Consider the following 18552-nt stretch of genomic DNA (forward strand, 5'->3'; position numbering starts at 1 on the left):
ACCTATTACAGCAATTATATTAATATATAATGTTTTTTTTATCAAACGTATAATTCATGTCTATGACACTATCTCCAGAACCGTTATAAATATAATTTTGTGATTGTGATGATGTGTGATTTGGCGCGTGCCCCTAGCAGACATGCCCAACGTTACGTAAATTGTAAAGAAGAATTTCTATGAACTATTTACATAAATAAAATTGAGGTCACCACATGGATTCTGTGGTGGAGCATTGCACGCGGCGGTTTAACCTCCGTTCGCTCCCGACAGAATCCCTTGTATTCGTCCTCAAAAGTTTGATATCGGTTTCCACTGTGTGGACTTAGTGTTGTTAGTGTTCAGTGCATGTTTTAAAGTTATAATCGTCGTCGGCCCCGTCGTTTTTCCCCGTTCACGCCGGTATGGAGGCCGGATGGGCCCGGATGGTCCGTGGTGGAAGCGGGGGGTGTCGGTTTTTTTTGGTATCGGTCAAATTTGTTTTTTTGCTAGTTGAGCAAATATTGGTTATATGTCTTCTTTGTACGTGTTGGTCAATGACCAAAAGCGAAGATCCTCGACGGAAGTCGGCAATGGGCGAATGATCCTAGCAGTCGAGCCCAACATTTTTTTGTGAAACGCATAATTGAATTGAATTGAATTAGGTCACCACATTTCTTAAAAAACCCTTATAAGTCGTAGTTCATCTTAGTTGCACCGAATTTTTCAACATTCACCAAAATGTTAGTTACCAGCACACTGTGTTTTAGAAGCCGCCGGTATTTTGGCAAGCAGAAAATTGATGTTTGCTTTTACAGTAAAGTTACTAGTTAAATGATGGATGACGGGCATGGGCGAAATTATTGAAACATCTGAAATGCGGAATTATATATATAAATGCAAATTACAAAAATAATTGAGTATTTGAGACAAAAACAAACTGTTGAATTTGCTTCAGCAGTGAACGCACCTAATGAGACCTCTAGCGACAAAAATTGTTAACATTCATTGCAGGTAATTTTACTTTGTTTTCGTGTGTGTTGGCGTAGAAATTGACTATCCACTGTTCAACGTTAAAGGAAAAGCTTACTGCTTACAAAACAAAACACAACACGGCTTGTTGCGTTTCCGGACGTAAATCAAGGAAAGGAACTGACCGGAACATTCATTTTCATCGTTTTCCAGCGAAAGACAGTGGAATTAAAGTGAAGGTGGTTAAAGTTTTTTTTGTCAGGTCAGCAGCCAAAACTTAGCAAGTGTGCGGTTCCATCACAGAATCTACCTTCAAGAATATTGTGCAAAAAACCCTAAGGTGGAATCAACATTCTGTGAGGAAAAATTGATGTATCCGAGAGCAAGAAACAGAGGAGTTTGTGCCGAGGTGTTATGACCAGTTATCAGGAGATGAGAAAGTTACTCAAGTTTATTAAACGGGATAGGCAAAAACTTTTTATACAAGTATGATTTTTTCGCTATGACTTCTGAAGATACCAATAAAAACAAATGAGCCCTGCAAATGTGTAAAAAATTAACAACTTCACTTTTTTAAGTGGAACAAGTACTTTTTAAATATATAGTTTGTCAGTGTTTGATGTAGCTGTTTTTAAAATAACTCGTTTATCATCGTTCGATCGTTAATCATCAATATCACTATTGTCCTTGGAAACAAAACATTGTTTATAAGTTTTGATGGCTCCCTGAGAGGTAGTAAGTGCCACGATGATAATTATAATTTATAGAAACAATATTTCTTTATAATTTATTATTTGAAATGTCAAAAACATGAAAATATGTACTGCAAGTTTGACTTCGACACCAATGTTTTCCCGGCCAACATATCTAGAAACAATATAGAATGTTGTTCATTGATTTGATGAGTCAAAAAGTATTAATATATAAAAAAAACTGTGGTTGGAAATCGGTAGGAAGAATTAAACACGCTGTTTCAATTTGAAGGTGAATTTAAGGTAAAAGGAACAGGACAAAAACAAGGGTTGTATTAATTTTCTAGAAAAATTTAGAAAAATACTTTAAAAAACACCATATCCCCCTTGTTGCTAGTAAAAAATTTGCTCTTATGATCCAGCCACTTCAATATTGTCAAGAAAAATATGTTTGAATGTTTATGTGAGTTTTGGAGTGGCACTGTTAGATTACCGCCGAATAGAATAAAATTTTAAGACAGTGAACTGAAGACGTATGTAGAATAAAAAACTGGCCAAGCAGCATAATATTGTGGGTATTTTATATACTTAATAAGACCAAATTCTTGAAAAATAAACATTTCTGAAAGGAAGTAAAATACGGAGACTGTATATCTGCTTTAAAATTCCTTTCCCCAATTACATTTATTTCGCAAATGACATGATCTTGTTGATTTGTGAAATTTATTAATTTGCAGACGAATGTAATTAGGGACGATGTACCATTTAGTTAAAAAATATTGACCGAATTGTCTTCATACCAAAGAATATAAAGCCATCTAAAATGTAAAAAATAATCAAAGCATTTTACATAGCTATTATGGGCAGTTTATTTTTCACTCCAAAGGATAATTTGAAAAAAGTCACAATAACTAATAACTTCCAGAAATCGACAAGATACGCTAAAGATAAAACCGAGACACAACGATTTTCCAATTCTAACTTTACGGAAATGCCATTTATTTGGTGCAATATATGTAACAACAAAGAATACGCAAAACACAACAGAACGTTGATTTAGTTTCACTCCGTGGCGTAATAATTTAGAAATTAAATATAATAAATACTCAAACGGTTAAATAGCAATGCTGAATGAAATTCAGAATGTGGCCTGATCCTTTATCACAGAAGATAGATTACATTCCGTAACATTTTTTTTTCGCTTATTGAAATTTTCCTTGCTTGTATTGTGACGTCATAGCTTAGCCCTCTAGAAAATGCTAGAGTTTACTTTAACTATATAACTATTAGTAAAAATTGATACGCCGAAGATGACATGATATTTTAGTACAGTTGGGAATGATCTTTCGAACGTTCGTGACAACCGGCAGTTCCGATATTATCGCGAGTTTTATGGAAAATTGATTTATTTTTATAAAAACGCGATATCAGTTTGTAAAAAAGTTGATATTGTCACAGGATACTAACGCTCCTGTGGCTTTGTTTTGATTTTTGGTGTTTAGGTGATTATGTCCGTATTTTTTCGTGTTTTTGTGATAAAAACTCCCACCCATTGGAAAAGTTGTTTTAGTGCTCACAACTGCAAAAAACGAATGTTTCTAGACACAGGTAAGTGTTGCTTTATGTATAAGTTAATTTAAAAGATTTAAAAGTAGTTTATATATATATTTATATATGGGACTCCCCACTTTGCTCTTTCATAAAATAATAACAACGCGCTATGCACTTTAATTCCTTTTTGCTACGCTCGACTTCATCGGGCGCTAAAATGTATTTATTTGCGCTACGTCTCGCTTGTGTTCGTCTTAACGCGTATAGAGTGCAGATCTGCTCGAACTAGTAGAAATACGAATCTCATTGCTACAAAATACGCGTGTGGAGGGCACTAATATTTTCAGTTTGGCACTAGACAGGTGTTAAAGTAGCCACCAAAAACGATTCTAAAATATTTAAAAAATTTGTTTGTCTTCTACCAGTCTTTTAAAAATCGTTTGAAATTCCCCTTCCGGTAGTCTAACTCACACAGTAGTGCTAAAACAAATTGCTCATCTTATAAAAAGTTGCCTGAATTTTTTGCAATAAACATTTTAATCGAGATCGTTTCGATGTAAATTATCATATGTAAATTTATTTTAGTAAATTAACGCTTTGTCGCCAAGTCAACCACAGTGAAGCACGTATATGAGAACCGTTCTTTAATAGAATCCCAGAAAATACGGTCGTAAAATTCTGCATCCAAACTTTGACGACTGTTAGTTAAAAATTGTTGGTTAAAAACGAGATTTTAAATATCGGGCATGCGCAAGTTGAATTTACCTTCTCAATTTTTTTGTTAGTTGCGTCATATGATCCAGTAGTAGGAATATTGGCAAGACCTCTTATCTCTAGTAGCTATTCGACTTACTTAGCTTACCAAAACTTCCCCTGAAATCGCCTCAGTTGTGTGGGATTTAATTTTCCCGACGAATGTAGTGAATCATTGCACATGGCGGTTTACCTCCGTTCGATTACTGTATCCGTCGCAAAAAACTCTGATATCAGTTCTTTTTCGTATTATTTTTGTTTGCGAAGTACTTGGTGAATGTTTTAAAGTGTTTTAGTGTGTCGGTCCCGCTGTTTTTGCAATTCCCGCCGCTTAAAGGGCGGATGGGTCCGCATTGTCCGTGGTGTAAGCAGGGGAAGCCGTGTTTTTTTTTGGTATCGGTCAAAGTCCTTTTTTTGCTAGCTGAGAACAAATGTTGCGTATATTTCTTTTTACGTGTTGACCTGTTACCAAAAGAAAAATCCTCGGCAGATGCCGGAACATGGGCGAATGTCCACAACAGTCTTGCCCAGCCAAGAGCAAATTGGTTTCCCCTTCTGGTACTGAGATTAATAGGTTAAGTTTTTGTTCAATTTTTGTTTTTTCGTTAATCATTTAAAAATAAAGTTTAAAGCTATCTGTCGCATCGTTCAAAGCATGTCGGAAAAAGAAAAACAGTCGTCTAACTCGTGTCCACCTACTAAACCTCGGAAATCTTCGGTATTAAAAATTTACGAAAAATCTGTTTTAACTGCCTTTAAGTTCGACTGCGAAAATTTTTTAGAATATTTCGAATCACTAAAGTCGTTTCATTACACAGATTTTGCAAACTTATGGCAAGTTCGCCAATTTACGTATATTTACGCGTAAGTCAACATGGCCAAAATTTAATTGAAACAAATCAAATTGAAATTTCGTTGATTTTAGTGATCAGAATTATGTGACCGAGTTAACAACTTTGTGTGAAGTTGCATTTTCTACAGTGAAGAAATATATTGTTTTTCGGGACAACCCATATATTAAAATGGGAGCCTTTTACTTGTTATATGGTTTATACTACAAGCAGCCAATAAAGTAGGTAAACTATTTTATACGAAACATATTAATTTCTTGGCCAACTTTTAGGGGTTTGGTTAAAATTCGTTTGACTTTGAGCGAATTCAAGTCCATTAAGGAACTGATGTACATGGCAAAAAGTCAAAATCATTTTGAGCCCTTGTACATCTTTGCCAAAATGAAATGTGACAAAGCTTTTCTTTATGTTGCCCACTACAAACCTTTAAAACCCAGTAATAATTCCAAGCATAGCAATACAACATTTGACGACACTTTTCAAGGAAAAGGTACGGAAAGTTCTCTAGCTAAATTCAAAGACTTGATCCAAGATGGATTAGTTAAGGATTTAGGCACTGTCTGCACCAAATATGACGCGGCTTTTAGGAAATATGCAGGTAAATTGATTACAATCTGTTTTTACATTTTCATATTTTTCTCATTAGAAGATTAAATTTAATATTAAGATGCATAGATGTAGTAACATCATGTTATTTATATAAGTACTTACAACCTGAATACTTTGTTTTGCTAAAGAATTAGAAATGTTGATAAAAGTTAATCAATTTTTTAGAAATATGCCCAAGTCTTTCTCTGTTCCCCTCTTCTGTGATTGAGGAATTTGATCGAGCCTATGACAACATTTTTGGGAGCAACCTAAAAAATAATTCAACAGACACATCTGTAGCAAACAAAAGGCGAAGCATTAGGCAAAAGGCGGTTACGAACCAAAATGCGGTTTATAGAGGAAGCCGCAAGGTGCTAACGGCAATGGATCTGAGTGAAGGGGAGAGTAATTCTGATTGAATGCCACAGTTTGCTTGAAATATTTATGCTTTATTTTATTGTTAATATATTTTCGTACATAAAACAAATAGTTCGATATAACTTCTGCATTAATTTTTTATCTATCAATATAACATACATATTTACATATTTTTTACATAACACATAGTAATTTTATGATTGATTTAGCACCATTATCAGGAAAAGCTAAACTTCGATGCTTTTCCTTTTGCACCAAGTGACCCATATCCCTACTACTAACTTAAAAAAATCATAATCACAAGTAAACATAATTCCAACAATTCATGACATCATGACGCAATAAATGAAAAACAAAGTCAGTCTTGAAAAGCAAATATCTAGTTTAAGGACAGTCAACTGATAATGGCAGCCAACCGCACATTGATAATAATTATTTTTGCTACAGTACAGTTTACTTACTTTTATCACCAAACCAAATTAAAAAATTTGCATTGTCGCGGTAACATTAAAAATTGGCAAGATTGTCCTTGGATAAGAGGTTATTAATTTTTTTTTCAGTTATTATCTAATCAGGATAAAGTGGTTCTTACGACAGCAAGTATATAAGTTCTGTATATAAGTTTCCCAATTAGGAAGAAAACCATATAAAAATTCTATTTACATGGTACAATATTTACAAGAGTTCCTTAAACCTTTCCTTGTATATGTTTTCTCTGTGTTTGGGATTGAAGACATGTTTGATCTGTTGCTCCACTCTCAAAACCCGGTCGTTAAATCGAGACCGGTCCCTGGCATGTTGCTCCCAGGGACCTTTTCGCGCTGCCTGATAAGCGTAGGACCATTTTATCATGGGATGCACGTCACATAGTTTATCGTCTGATGCAAACCTAACCTATGTGTGGAAAAAATGCTATATTAACAACTTTGTTCTAAATAAATGACACCATTCAGTTAAGTACCCATTATTGAAGTACATTTGGAATTTATGATTTCCCACATGAATTCTGAAGTAAATTGATGTGAAAAACAATGTAGCATACCTTTTTGGGTTCAACAATTGAATAGGACGATTCATCTCCACTGCTATCATCTTCACTACTACTTTCTTCATCGATATCACAGCTTGATTCAGATACAGCATCCTCTCTATCAAAAATGATAAAACTGTCCTCACTCTCGCAAAAAGAAACTTGCCTTTGCCTCCAACACCTTGGTTTTTGTGAATCTTCATTCTCAACAATAAAATTGTCATCGCTCTCAGACTCTGACAGCTGCCTTTGACTGCATGGAGGGGATTTGGTTATGGTCAGCACCATTTCAGCTTTATTTACAAAAGGTATCTCAATTTTAGTACTTTTACCAGGTGGCTGACTTACAATAAAGTCCTTAAGGGTGAAGGTACGCCTTTTGGGGCTACAATTAACCTCTGACTTCACCCCGTCAAAATCTAGTGCTAACATTTCCTGTAATTGTTGCTTGGTTTGGTTTTGTTTGGAATTTTTACGAGGTTCTTTTAACCTGCATGATTTTTCTTTCCTCATTTTCTTTATGCTAGGGCTACCAGTCTGTTGGGGGTCACCACACGAAATGATTTCAGGGCACTTCTCTTTAATTGAAGTGATTATTTGCGAACAATTTGACTTCTTAGCTAATGTGTCAATAGAATTGACAACATTGTTGACGAAATTGGAATTCTTCAATTCTTTCGCGGGAATAATCGGTATCATTTGTGGTATCATGCTGAAACCACGCTTCTGATGCGATTTAAAGGGCAAAAAAGCGTTGCCCGAGGGCAACAAAGTGTGCGACCACATTTTACACAATTTGTTTCTCGATTGTTAATAACAACAATGTCTAATGCAGTCTCTTGTGAAACGTGATTTGTGGAGGACGTGCCGTTTCCAATGTGTCGAACAACAATCGCGTCCTTGGCGTGTCCACAGTAAAATGGGTTTCTTCTTGACAATGTCCTGTTTCACGCGGTATATTGTTGTAAACGGAACACTAATTTTACTCTCGTCCGCACTTGATATGTCAGTAAAAATAAAATTGGCCATTTTGACGAATTACTCGCAAGAAAACAACATTCACGTTCAATACACTGCCATTTTGTTTTTAACTGAGAATTAAACGGAATTTTACCAATCGCGTAGTCGCGTGTGAGAGGGGAGTCGGTTTCTCCGAATGAATCCGAGAATTTCCGAGAATCGCGACAGCGTCGCTATTTTTAAGGAACATGGTGGTCGGCAGGAAGTCGTGCGTTAGTGTGTTAACTAGCATTGTGTGAATCATTCATTTTACGAGGACCGAATCAATCAGTGACCGATTTCTAATAGGATCAATTGTTCATTTCAATCCTTTTTGATGCCAACATAAGTGGCAATAGTCACTGAATCCGAACAGTCCGAACGACCGATTCAGATTTATTTGAATTTTAATTATTGTTGTGTCTATATGTTAAATTTTCTGTTCTAGTTAGTATAATATTTAGCTGTGTTCTGCTTTTTATTAAATCATGATTTTATCAAAATAGGTGCTACATATTGGGTTGTGCCAGTAATACTTTAATTTGTTTATATTAAATACCTGTCTGGAAATAGATATTTCATTCAATATTCCATTCAACACAAGAAAATCTACCAATCGATGTCGCAACTCAATACTATAGAATAATTATAACAATACTTCCATTCCTTTTTGCGTGGCGTGTCTTAGTCATGCATTTAAATCTTAAACCATTCAAATGAATCATATTCCGGCGAATTCGATTTGTTTTGGTACGGTCGGTCGATCGGTCGTTCTGTATTCGGTCACTTCAGACCGGTCAGTGCGGCAGCGACAACGAACAAGTTGCATTCGATCGTTCGGTCCTATGAAGTGATTGAATAAAAGTGACACCGAAACAATCGCGATTGACACAATTCTAGTGTTAACTGAAATTTAGAATAATTTTGCAACCTCCCCATATTTTAAGACAATTTGATTTTCTTCCCAAGAATATTGAAAAAATATACTTTTTCGAACTGCCCCTGTTTACATTACATTTCGTGATTTTCATGTTCCATGCATTTCGATGAATTAACCATCATTTTTCTTGAGGATTTGGAAAGCATGCGAAACAATTGCGATTGACTATGCTGATAATGTTAATACAGGCGCCTCTGAAGCCAACATCAAAAAATGTTTTTCAAGGAAAAAGGTTTTTGAAGATAGCTGTTTAAAAAGAAAGTTGCGTAAATGTGTAAAATTTATAGGTATGTATGAATATCATATAGCTATTAGATAAAATAGTGATATTTCCGTAGAAAAGGTTAATGCGCATGCCCCATTTAACCCAAAACATTTTAATTAAGCATATTTTCGCATCTGTCAGCGGCCATGTTGGTTCTCGAGTGCTTTCCATAGTTGCTTCATAAGTTCCTGTATTATCGGCATAGGCAGGTCTCTATATCTGTATTACTGATATGATGAAAAGGCCATAGTCCTCTGCCATTGTAAATTATATTTCTCATTATAAAACTTTTAATTTCCTCAGTTGTTAGTGGCAACTACTAATTTTAAAATAATGAGAATATAGACTTGAGAAAAATAACGCTAGATAAAAGCGTGGACAATGTTAAGGAGAGGTTAGAAACCTTGTGGCATTGATAAATAAAACTCCAATGTTATTAAGCTAATATTTTATAATTAATATCCTTATATTTTACAAATATATTACAATTTTACACTGACTTAACTCGAATAAGTGGTATAGAAAGATATATTGTTAAAAATTGTATAAATTTTAGTAAAAAAAAAACATTCGATTCCATTTCAAATTGTTTTTACACCATCACTCGCACTGATTGTAGGCATAAAAATGATAGAAGAAAAGAATAATTCATCGCCCTCTTTTATCACCCCACTCTTCCGCTAACGGTTTTCGTTTTTATTTTTGATGTGGCGATAGAAGAGGAACAAGAGCAAAGCAAAATAAGCGCAGAATCGAATCGACAATCGATGGAATGCATTCTAATTACAAATCGTGTCAGAAAACTTTATTTAAACAAACAAAAATATAGCTTATACAATATACAATAAGTCTCAGTCCTGTTTTTCATTTACGAATACAAAATTTACAAAAAATTTCTTAAATAGACGTTAGGCAAAGTGTTCTTGAGCAACACGCACTAAAAGAGTTAGTTAAGTACAACGAATCGCAAATTTTACAATAAGGGAACGAAAGTAAATTATGGCGTTTTAGCCTTAATAAAAGGTCCAACCCGCCCTCTATCCATTAACAAATTAAAAAACATTCAATTATTGCTATCTCCTCTGGATATTAGTTACTCTTAGTTTAGAATTAACCCTTAGACGACAGTCTTTTTTTATTTAATTTACTCGTTTTTATATCTACGGACAGTAATTGTACATCAATTTAACTATCTAGTTTAAGTTTTCCTTTGCCGACGACAAGAAGTTGTACGCGTAACAAATGAAATTATATGGGGGAAACCGTTAGCCGGTCAAAAAGCTCAAAAATATTTTTTTGTCTAGCAAACCAAAAAGTCTCGTCATTTCTGAGAGTAGAATATCGGTCAAGTCAAAGTCTGCGCGAAAAATCAACCGCGATCGTTGAAAATATCATAAATCTTTTAACATTTATTATTTACAATCAACACTGAATTTGTAGAAAACGTTTTTGATGTATTAGCCACAGATTAATTAGTGGGATAGGTATACTAGTTTTGATTGTTAATTTAAAAGAAAATCGACGGAATTAAGGAAACTTCCATTTAATTGGAGGACATGCGGTATAAACATCTTATTCGTTAACTTGATATGTGAAAAAATAATGCTTATCTCCTCTCGTTTACGCCTATAAACAAACCTCGTGTGTTTTCTCTTTTTTTTTACGTTTTGGTGTTGTCCCTTATTTTAATTGTTCCATACAAAGTAATGTATTTTCGACAAAGCTAAAAATTGAATAAATTAATAAAACGAAGCGACGAATAGAAGTGGGATATAACACTGTACAGAAAAACTATAATATTAAATAGAAAAAATCTTAAAACCTACCAATATGTATACGTATTTAAATAGATGGGACGTTACACGAAGCGATACAAAACCTTGGGTATAAAAATCTATAAAAGTATGTATAAAAAAAATCACAATCTATGTATTTAAGTGTCTTCGACCACCCCTTTTGATTTGCTCCAAAATACATATTGTTCACTTGTAAAAATTAATATAAGCACGTAAGCTGCCATTATTAGGTTAAAATATTAACAACAAAATCACTGGTAGTTTATAACGGTTGGATTTTTTGCCGTTTTCAGAGTTTCACGAGCGATACCGCCTGGACGATGGACGGTCAAATTTCGCGAAGGTCTGATTGAAACGTGCCCCGATGTCTGATATTATAATTGAAAGACAACAAAATTACGACTAACTAGTCTATGCATACTTCTTTATCTACTAGCATTCAGTGGCGGCCGATGCGAAAAATTTTAACGGGGTCTGCACTTTTTGTAAAAAAACTTACCGTATAATTGAGCCCTAATATTGGTTGACCCTAAAAACGTAAATTCCATACGACTATCTTTTAACCTTAAACGCTCTACTAGATCGCTGATTCGTATTTCCACAAGTAAGCAGGGAAAACAATATAGAGCCTTTTTGGTAATGGTATAAGCAATTATTGATATACCGTGTCAATTTTATCATTATTTAGCGGAATAAAAATAAAAACGATTGTTCAGAATTTAAAAGAAATAACGAAGAATTCACGCTCTGTTTTATGGACCGAATTGTGCTTTTTTTTTTTTTAAACGTCAACCTTGGAAATTGTGTTATTGTGATGTCGATTTTAACAGTGTTTTGTACTGATTTTATTGACATGTATATAGACACAGCTATTGTATTTTTATTGCCCAATTTTTAGTTTTAGTTGGATCTCCGTAAATCGCAGGTCCCTATAATATGTTGATTTATAGTCATTGCCTACAATAAACTGATACACGTATTTCGTGAGTGCCGAGGACACAATGAGGTGGTTTATTGTGAATCTCCGAATTATTGTTTAAATATTTAATTAATTTCGGTTGCGATAATTTTTTTATCAGGGAGTACCGTCGGATAAGTCGATTGAAGCTCTGAAAACGGCGTTAGCACCCCCGTCCCATTTCACTAACACCCCGTGTCATTTCAAACTAAAAATCCCTCGTTACCGTTGACCCTAATTTGGGCGCGTATGTTCTGTACACTGTTCATTATTTTCTTTTGGTGGCCGACGAGCGTGATGCCCATCTCTGTAAGTTCTTTCACGGTCAAATTCACTACCGCGTCCATGCTGTTGACGCCTCCCGCGTGGAAGTTCTCCAAGTACCGCGTCATCTTGATCGAGTTCAGCCACTCTTCGACCGACGTGAATTGGGTTAGGTCGGGGGCGTCTGCGGACAGGGGGTTGGTCGAGCTGCGAACGTGATGATTATTGAAATATCGTAGACATGAAATTTGTTCGATTTCAACTGGGCGACGGTTGAGCGGCAGGGAGAGGCGATTGTATTTGAATGTGGTTTTCGGTGATTGCCTTTGCACAACATGTTTCATCTTTTCTACGGGAGATGCATATAATTTTTTTTTTTTAATGTAAACAAAAATTCTGCTTACTAAACAGGGTGGCAAGGTGTTTGAAAATTCGTATCTTCACATTTAAGTTTCATTGACACTTAAAAAACGCGAAACTAACCGCAACATGCGCTAAGGATTGTAAATTGTGGTTATAAATGTAGCGACCCCTTCAAAAGCTTCGTTTGGCCTTTTTTTTAGATGGCCTAGGTTCGCAGAACGTTTGGTTTGCCATTTTCAGTGGACATCAAAATCAAAATTTCTATTGGAAAATCGTGCAAACGAGACTATTAAATAGTTTCAAACAGTCATTTTTGTTCTAGGTAATACGGGTATTCAGCACGCATCTACTAACACTAGGGCGGTCAAAATATTCTTATTGCGTTATAGTGCAATACAGGTCGGGAGATCACAATGATATCACAATGTATATTTTAATATAATTTACCATAATGTTATTTATTACAGTCAAAAGTTGTTCAAATTGTGACGTAAACAGTTGTTATTACCAAGCTTAAAGCTGACAAGATTACCAAATTAAAATTTTGGCCGAATTTTAATACCTTTGAAATGATTAAAAGGCGAATTAAAATTACGTAACTTTACTTGCCATTAGATAATGAAAAATACATAAATATAACGTTGGCAACTCGTACGAGAGGTCGATGTACACTTCACTTGAGATGATATCAATTAATATCAGTTTTAGTTGCCTGCTCAATCGTAATCAATCGATAAAGAATTTGTTTTTTATGAGCCTTCAGTTAAATTTATATTTTTACTAATTAAGTGACATGACACTCTCTAAGGCTGAACCACCCACGTGATGAGGCCAGTCGGTTTGTCTTCTATGCTAATGTTACGAATATCTATTCAATTGACGTATCAAATTAGGCGAAAAGCTCACCCTCTAAATACTTATGCAACAAACTGCAGCAACCAGAAAAGGCAGCAAGTCTTATCAGCATATTTGTTGCTGTGTGAAAATCGGGCTTTACGCCAGTTCCCTTATAATTTTGTTGTAGGTGTAATTAAAAAAACTCGAATCTTCGATGAGTGATGACGAGTGATATTTCGACCACTCTCGTACGTCACGGATAGATTACCCGTCGCACTAAAACGTTATGACTTGATCTAGCCCTAGTGCGAAAACTGACCAATCAGATTTTAGGATCATAATTTTATCCTGTGCCAATACAAATACAACGGCATTATTAGACACAAAAATAAACTTCGAAAAGGGGCGTATGTAATGTTGGCAGGATGCAATTTTCAATAAATGAAAACTTTTGAAACCTTGTACTCACTAGTAAGAAGTATACCGAGTATGCTTCGTTAGTCTGGTCTCTCCTTTAACAAAAATACTGAGGAAATAGAAAAAAATCAGAAGAATTTTTTATGGTCTGACATACCATATCAAACTTCAAGTAATTCGTTACGAAACGCTAGAATCAAGACGGAAGAAATCTGCATTAACGTTCTTTTATAAATTAGTTCATTATAAAATTGATTGTTCTTTTCATAAGCATAAGTTTCATAAATAGAAGTAGCGTATTTTATTAAATACCCCGTACCAATGTCGGCGTTAACTCTCCACTATTCCGAATGTGTGGTTTAGCAAACAGTTTAAAATACGAAGTGGACGTTTTTAATTGTACTTCCATTCATTCAAAAACCGCATGAAAAAAATTTCATTTAAAATCTAAAGTATTCTATTTGGAAAATTTCACGTCGGTGGTATTTTTTTAGTTCATAGATTGCGATCACGTGCGATTAATGTAAGATTTGGTTTTGTGATCTGTTATTGGGCTGTGAAGTCTGTTGATTGCAATTAAATAAATAAAAAAATGGTTAACGGGTTTACCAACTTGTCGCATATTTCCTTTTTTACGTCGGTTAATTTTTTTGATACATTTTTGCAAAACAACACGAATACATGTAATTTTTTACTCCCTTCTGAAAAATAACCTAATTATATATTGATCTAGCGTGCGGATGTGGTACCCAAAAACTAACGGTCGTAGATAAAGTATAGTATGCAACACGTTTGGTTAACTTCTGAGTCACTCGTTTATTAAACACTCGTGTCAAATGAACTCGTGACTCAAATGCCGTTTACCGCACTCGTTGCATATTATACCATAACTGACATGACTGTCAGAAGTGACAAACTTCGTAGTCGTGTTCTCGAAAAGTGGCTCGGATCCGTGGGACAAGAAACTCACGTCGTAAGTGGACGCTTTCGGTGTATAATTAGGTGTTTCACAGAAGGTTGTAGAAAAAATATTGGAATAGATTGAAAACAGAAACAAGCTTTGGTTAGTTTTTTTATCTCATTTTTAGATAGCACGTTAGACCTACAAGTTTTTTCATGTCATGGGTGTTTTTTTTTTCGATGTATAGAACTTTAAGTTGGCATTACTGTTCAAGATGGCGCCCGATTTAACAGCTGTCAAGCGATTTATTCTCAGTTTGGATTGGCAATTCATCATGAATAGACTCACGCCTGAACAACGCTTGCAAATAGTGCAATTTTATTTCGAAAATAATGGTTCTGTGCGGAATACGTATCGCGCACTACGTCCATTTTATCGTCGATAAAATCGTCCATCAGAGCAGTTAATTCGATTAACCATGGAACGTTTTGGCACCACGTTTGCTCTTATTGATAACTCGCATCCCCAGAGACGCCGTACGGTGCGTACAGAAGAAGCTACTGCTGCTGGAGAGCGTAGCATTGAGGAAGACCCGAATGAATGTCCATCCACTGTATGGAAGATTTTGCGGAAGGATCTTGGTTTACGTGCTTACAAAATCCAACTCGTGCAAGAATTGAAGCCAAACGATCATCAAGTAAGGCGTAGATTCGTCGAACGGGCCCAAAACGAGATTGCTGTTGTTCCCGATTTTCATAAGCGAATTTTGTTTCGCGATGCCGCATTTGGAGCGAAGCTAATCCTCAAGTGTATGTCGAAACACCATTACATCCAGAAGAATTGACTGTTTGGTGCACTTTATGAGCTGGTGGAATCATTGGTCCGTGCTTCTTTAAAAACGATGATGGCCAGAACGTTACAGTCAATGGTGATCGGTATAGAGCTATGATTACTAACTCTGTCGGTCCTGAATTGAATAACCATGACGTCCAGGAGATGTGGTTTCAACAAGATGGCGCAACATTTCACACAGCTCGTGCCACAATCGATTTATTGAAAGACACGTTTGGTGACCTCTTAATTTCACGTTTTGGACCTGTGAATTGGCCTCCAAGATCTTGTGATTTAACATCGCTAGACTATTTTCTGTGGGGCTATGTAATGTAATCTATGCGGATAAGTCACAAACGCTTGACCATTTGGAAGACAACATTCGCCGTGTTATTGCCGATATACGGACGCAAATGTTGGAAAAAGTAATCGAAAATTGGACGAACAGCCGTGGCGGTCATATGCCAGAAATCATATTTAAAATGTAATGCCACAAGATTATCTTTCGGATACATAAAATTCATGTCAATCGAATAATCCATCGTTGTTTTATTGCAACTTAAAGTTCTATATGTCGAATAGAAACACCCCTTACTACTTCCGACATTTCGCATCGTGGCTAGATGAAGGGTCATAACTTTGCACTGCACCTTCCATTCCACCCTGTGTAGAAGCAACCGCCGACACGTTTATTATGCGACAACGAAAAGTCACCAAAACCACGGCAAATCGAAATTAGAAAATGGGGTTGGGTGGGGGGCAGGGGGAGGGCATGCGCATGCAAGAATATGGCAAGCAACATACGCACATCCACACGCACACAAGTAAATAAAGCAACGTGTACCTTCGAAGGGGGGGTGCGGGTTGACTAAAAAGCGCGTGTATTTACAAATTGGCAAAATCGACCCAAGCCCTCGTTTTAGTAGGTCCCTCGCTCGTCCCGTAATTTCCGTCTTCGCGTCCAAACAACTCCGCCGAACTGCCGTCGGCGCCGAAATTATTCGAGAACTGGTTCGTGCATTTCGCCGAATAGTTCGACGGTTCGCCCGCGTAGACGCACTGCGAGAACACCTCGTCCGGCCGCTTATTATCGAAAAATTTACTGTCCAAGTTGGGATAATAATGCGGTTTTTGGTTGAAAAAATTCGACGAGGTAACGCTGCTCGAGGAGCCCTCGTATATGTGTTGTCCGTCGAAGTTGCTCTCGAGCCATCGTTCGGTATTCAGCTGGTTCATCTGGTGGTTGTCTCCCGTCGCGTTTTCTTCTTGCAAATTCAACAGGCTGTTGAATCTGCGTTTCATCTCCTGCTCCGCAACGTTGTTCCTATACTGGAACCTACGCTCCATCTCTTCGTGGGCGATGCAGTACGATGCGAAACCGTAATTTTGCAGTAGAATAACGTCGGGCAGACCGTATCTACTACCGTTCTCGGTTGTGTGAAAATTCCGCGGCCTTTGCAACGAACCGAAATAAGGGTTGCCGGTGGGCAGTTCGGGGGTAGTTTGGAGGTGCAGAAATGGTTGGTTTGGTAAGTGCCGGGGGTTGGGATGGTTAAGCGGTAGCGGTCTTCTAAAAACGGAACAGCGTGAATGAAAAAGAAAAGTATAAGCGGTGCGCATTTAATTTCTTGTTAAACACATTCTTTTCAAATGTATTAATTACAGTTATACATTATACAGACGGTACGATTTGTGCTGGCATAGTCAGGAATAAAATGCCAGACGGAATAAAATAGATTGTTATTCTTGTTGCTATCTATATTAAATTACACTGGTTGGCAATGAAATCCTCCTTTACAAAATTTTATGATAAATATAATGATTCAAACTGTTTGAATCTATCCCCGTTGTTTTTTTTTTTTTCAATTTTTTCACTCGTCAACGCTCCAAAAAGTAAATTTACATACAAAATGAAACGTGTAGAACATGTCATCGGAGAAGAAAATATTTACGGAAGTCGACTAGTGTCAGAAGTATTATTGACTCTAGTGACGAAAATGATTATTTTGATGTAGAAAAATTTTTTTTTAAATAAATATTCTAACATTGCTTTGTAGCTAAATTTACTCCTTCATTTATATTTATAGTAAACGTTTTAAAGTAAGAATGGATGATTTTTCACCGCTTGGATAATAATTGAGAAATCTCACCGATGAAACCGTACATAAATCTGTCAGCTTTCAGCATTTGTATGCACGAAGTACCGAAGTACGGTCCTGGATCGGCATTGTGGAATTGCGAATCTATTTATAGAAAGAGAAACCCAAGCGAGGTAGGACCGCGGCGGTTATACCTTCATAAAAATTTACCAAAGTTAAATACCGGATTATGTCGCAAAAGCCGTATATTGTTTTGGAGAACTTCACCATTATATTGGTGTATTCTCTTTTTCCGGTATTGTTTTACTACATTTTTTGTATGTATTATACATCCAATTTTCTTCGATAACTGGCTGGAACAGATACTGCTGCAGTATGATCGTGCGTCTCACTTACAATATTTTTATTAAAAAAAAAATGCAGTGAGCCCACACCAATTCTATGGTAAGAAGACAAAATTATTTCGTCTGTAGCATACAACAAGTTTGTTTTGTAACTTGTTGTGATTTTTAGATCATTTTCTCGGTAACTATTCCGCTCATTGCGCAGCCAATTGATAATTTCTTATTTTCTTGTCGACGCATTTGGTACACTCTGACCAAGTCTAGAATGACACCGTGCATTATCCACAATAATTAAAGACGGCCTTTCGAGATTCGGTAGCAAAAATTCCGATAAAACTGCAAAAATTATTATAATTTACTTTTTGTTCAATTTTTATTTCCAATTCATTAATCCATAATTAAGAAAATGAGGATAATATTTATTTTTCTATTATTCTATTATATTATTTTTGGTAAATTCGTAACCAATAATGCGAGTCTAAATGAATTAGATAAAATCGATCACTTGTTCGGTTATATTCCGCGAAAATAGCTATCGACGTAATTTTTGGAAAGAAATGTCAAAAACCTACTAACAGAATTTTTTTAAAACACAAAGTATTTATTGTTAGTAAGAATGACGGGTAACGGTGCGAAATTGGAGCAGAAGCGATTCATATATTTTTTAAAAATATCGGCATTTTTCGAGATTTAATGAAATTAGTCCAGATCCATACAGCACAACCTCGATTATCCGGGGAGGCA

General features: G+C 35.9%; 3 protein-coding genes across 7 annotated transcripts in view; 1 reads left to right on the forward strand and 2 right to left on the reverse strand.

The window, feature by feature from the left end:
- Positions 1-4494: 4494 nt before the first annotated feature.
- Positions 4495-5821, forward strand: LOC132706616 (snRNA-activating protein complex subunit 1-like). Its single transcript, XM_060678051.1, has 4 exons — positions 4495-4811; positions 4873-5019; positions 5071-5396; positions 5573-5821. The coding sequence occupies exons 1-4, from the start codon at positions 4603-4605 to the stop codon at positions 5803-5805; spliced, it is 915 nt and encodes a 304-aa protein (XP_060534034.1). The 5' UTR covers positions 4495-4602; the 3' UTR covers positions 5806-5821.
- A 618-nt stretch (positions 5822-6439) lies between these two features.
- Positions 6440-8005, reverse strand: LOC132706615 (uncharacterized). Its single transcript, XM_060678050.1, has 2 exons — positions 6807-8005; positions 6440-6658 (listed from the first exon to the last, which is right to left on the reverse strand). Exons 1-2 carry the CDS (start codon positions 7578-7580, stop codon positions 6440-6442), a joined length of 993 nt encoding a protein of 330 aa, XP_060534033.1. The 5' UTR covers positions 7581-8005.
- A 1452-nt stretch (positions 8006-9457) lies between these two features.
- Positions 9458-18552, reverse strand: part of LOC132706855 (ephrin type-B receptor 1-B) — a 340303-nt gene continuing 331208 nt past the window's right edge. For all 5 annotated transcript variants that reach the window (XM_060678452.1, XM_060678456.1, XM_060678453.1 and 2 more), the window contains one exon: positions 9458-12223. In XM_060678452.1, coding sequence (XP_060534435.1) covers positions 11956-12223 — 268 coding nt within the window. In that variant the 3' untranslated portion in view covers positions 9458-11955. The remainder of the gene's footprint in view (positions 12224-18552) is intronic.

The sequence above is a fragment of the Cylas formicarius genome, unplaced genomic scaffold (assembly GCF_029955315.1).
Source record: "Cylas formicarius isolate icCylForm1 unplaced genomic scaffold, icCylForm1.1 PGA_scaffold_8__14_contigs__length_24414737, whole genome shotgun sequence".
Lineage (NCBI taxonomy): Eukaryota > Metazoa > Arthropoda > Insecta > Coleoptera > Brentidae > Cylas > Cylas formicarius.

Bases quoted from the DNA above. Each gene is read 5' to 3' on its own strand.
- LOC132706615 (XM_060678050.1), bottom strand. From the start codon at position 7,580: ATGTGGTCGCACACTTTGTTGCCCTCGGGCAACGCTTTTTTGCCCTTT. The intron at 6,659-6,806 runs GTATGCTACATT...TTCCACACATAG, and splicing joins CAATTGTTGAACCCAAAAAG to GTTAGGTTTGCATCAGACGA.
- LOC132706616 (XM_060678051.1), top strand. From the start codon at position 4,603: ATGTCGGAAAAAGAAAAACAGTCGTCTAACTCGTGTCCACCTACTAAA. The intron at 4,812-4,872 runs GTAAGTCAACAT...CGTTGATTTTAG, and splicing joins CAATTTACGTATATTTACGC to TGATCAGAATTATGTGACCG. The intron at 5,020-5,070 runs GTAGGTAAACTA...GCCAACTTTTAG, and splicing joins TACTACAAGCAGCCAATAAA to GGGTTTGGTTAAAATTCGTT.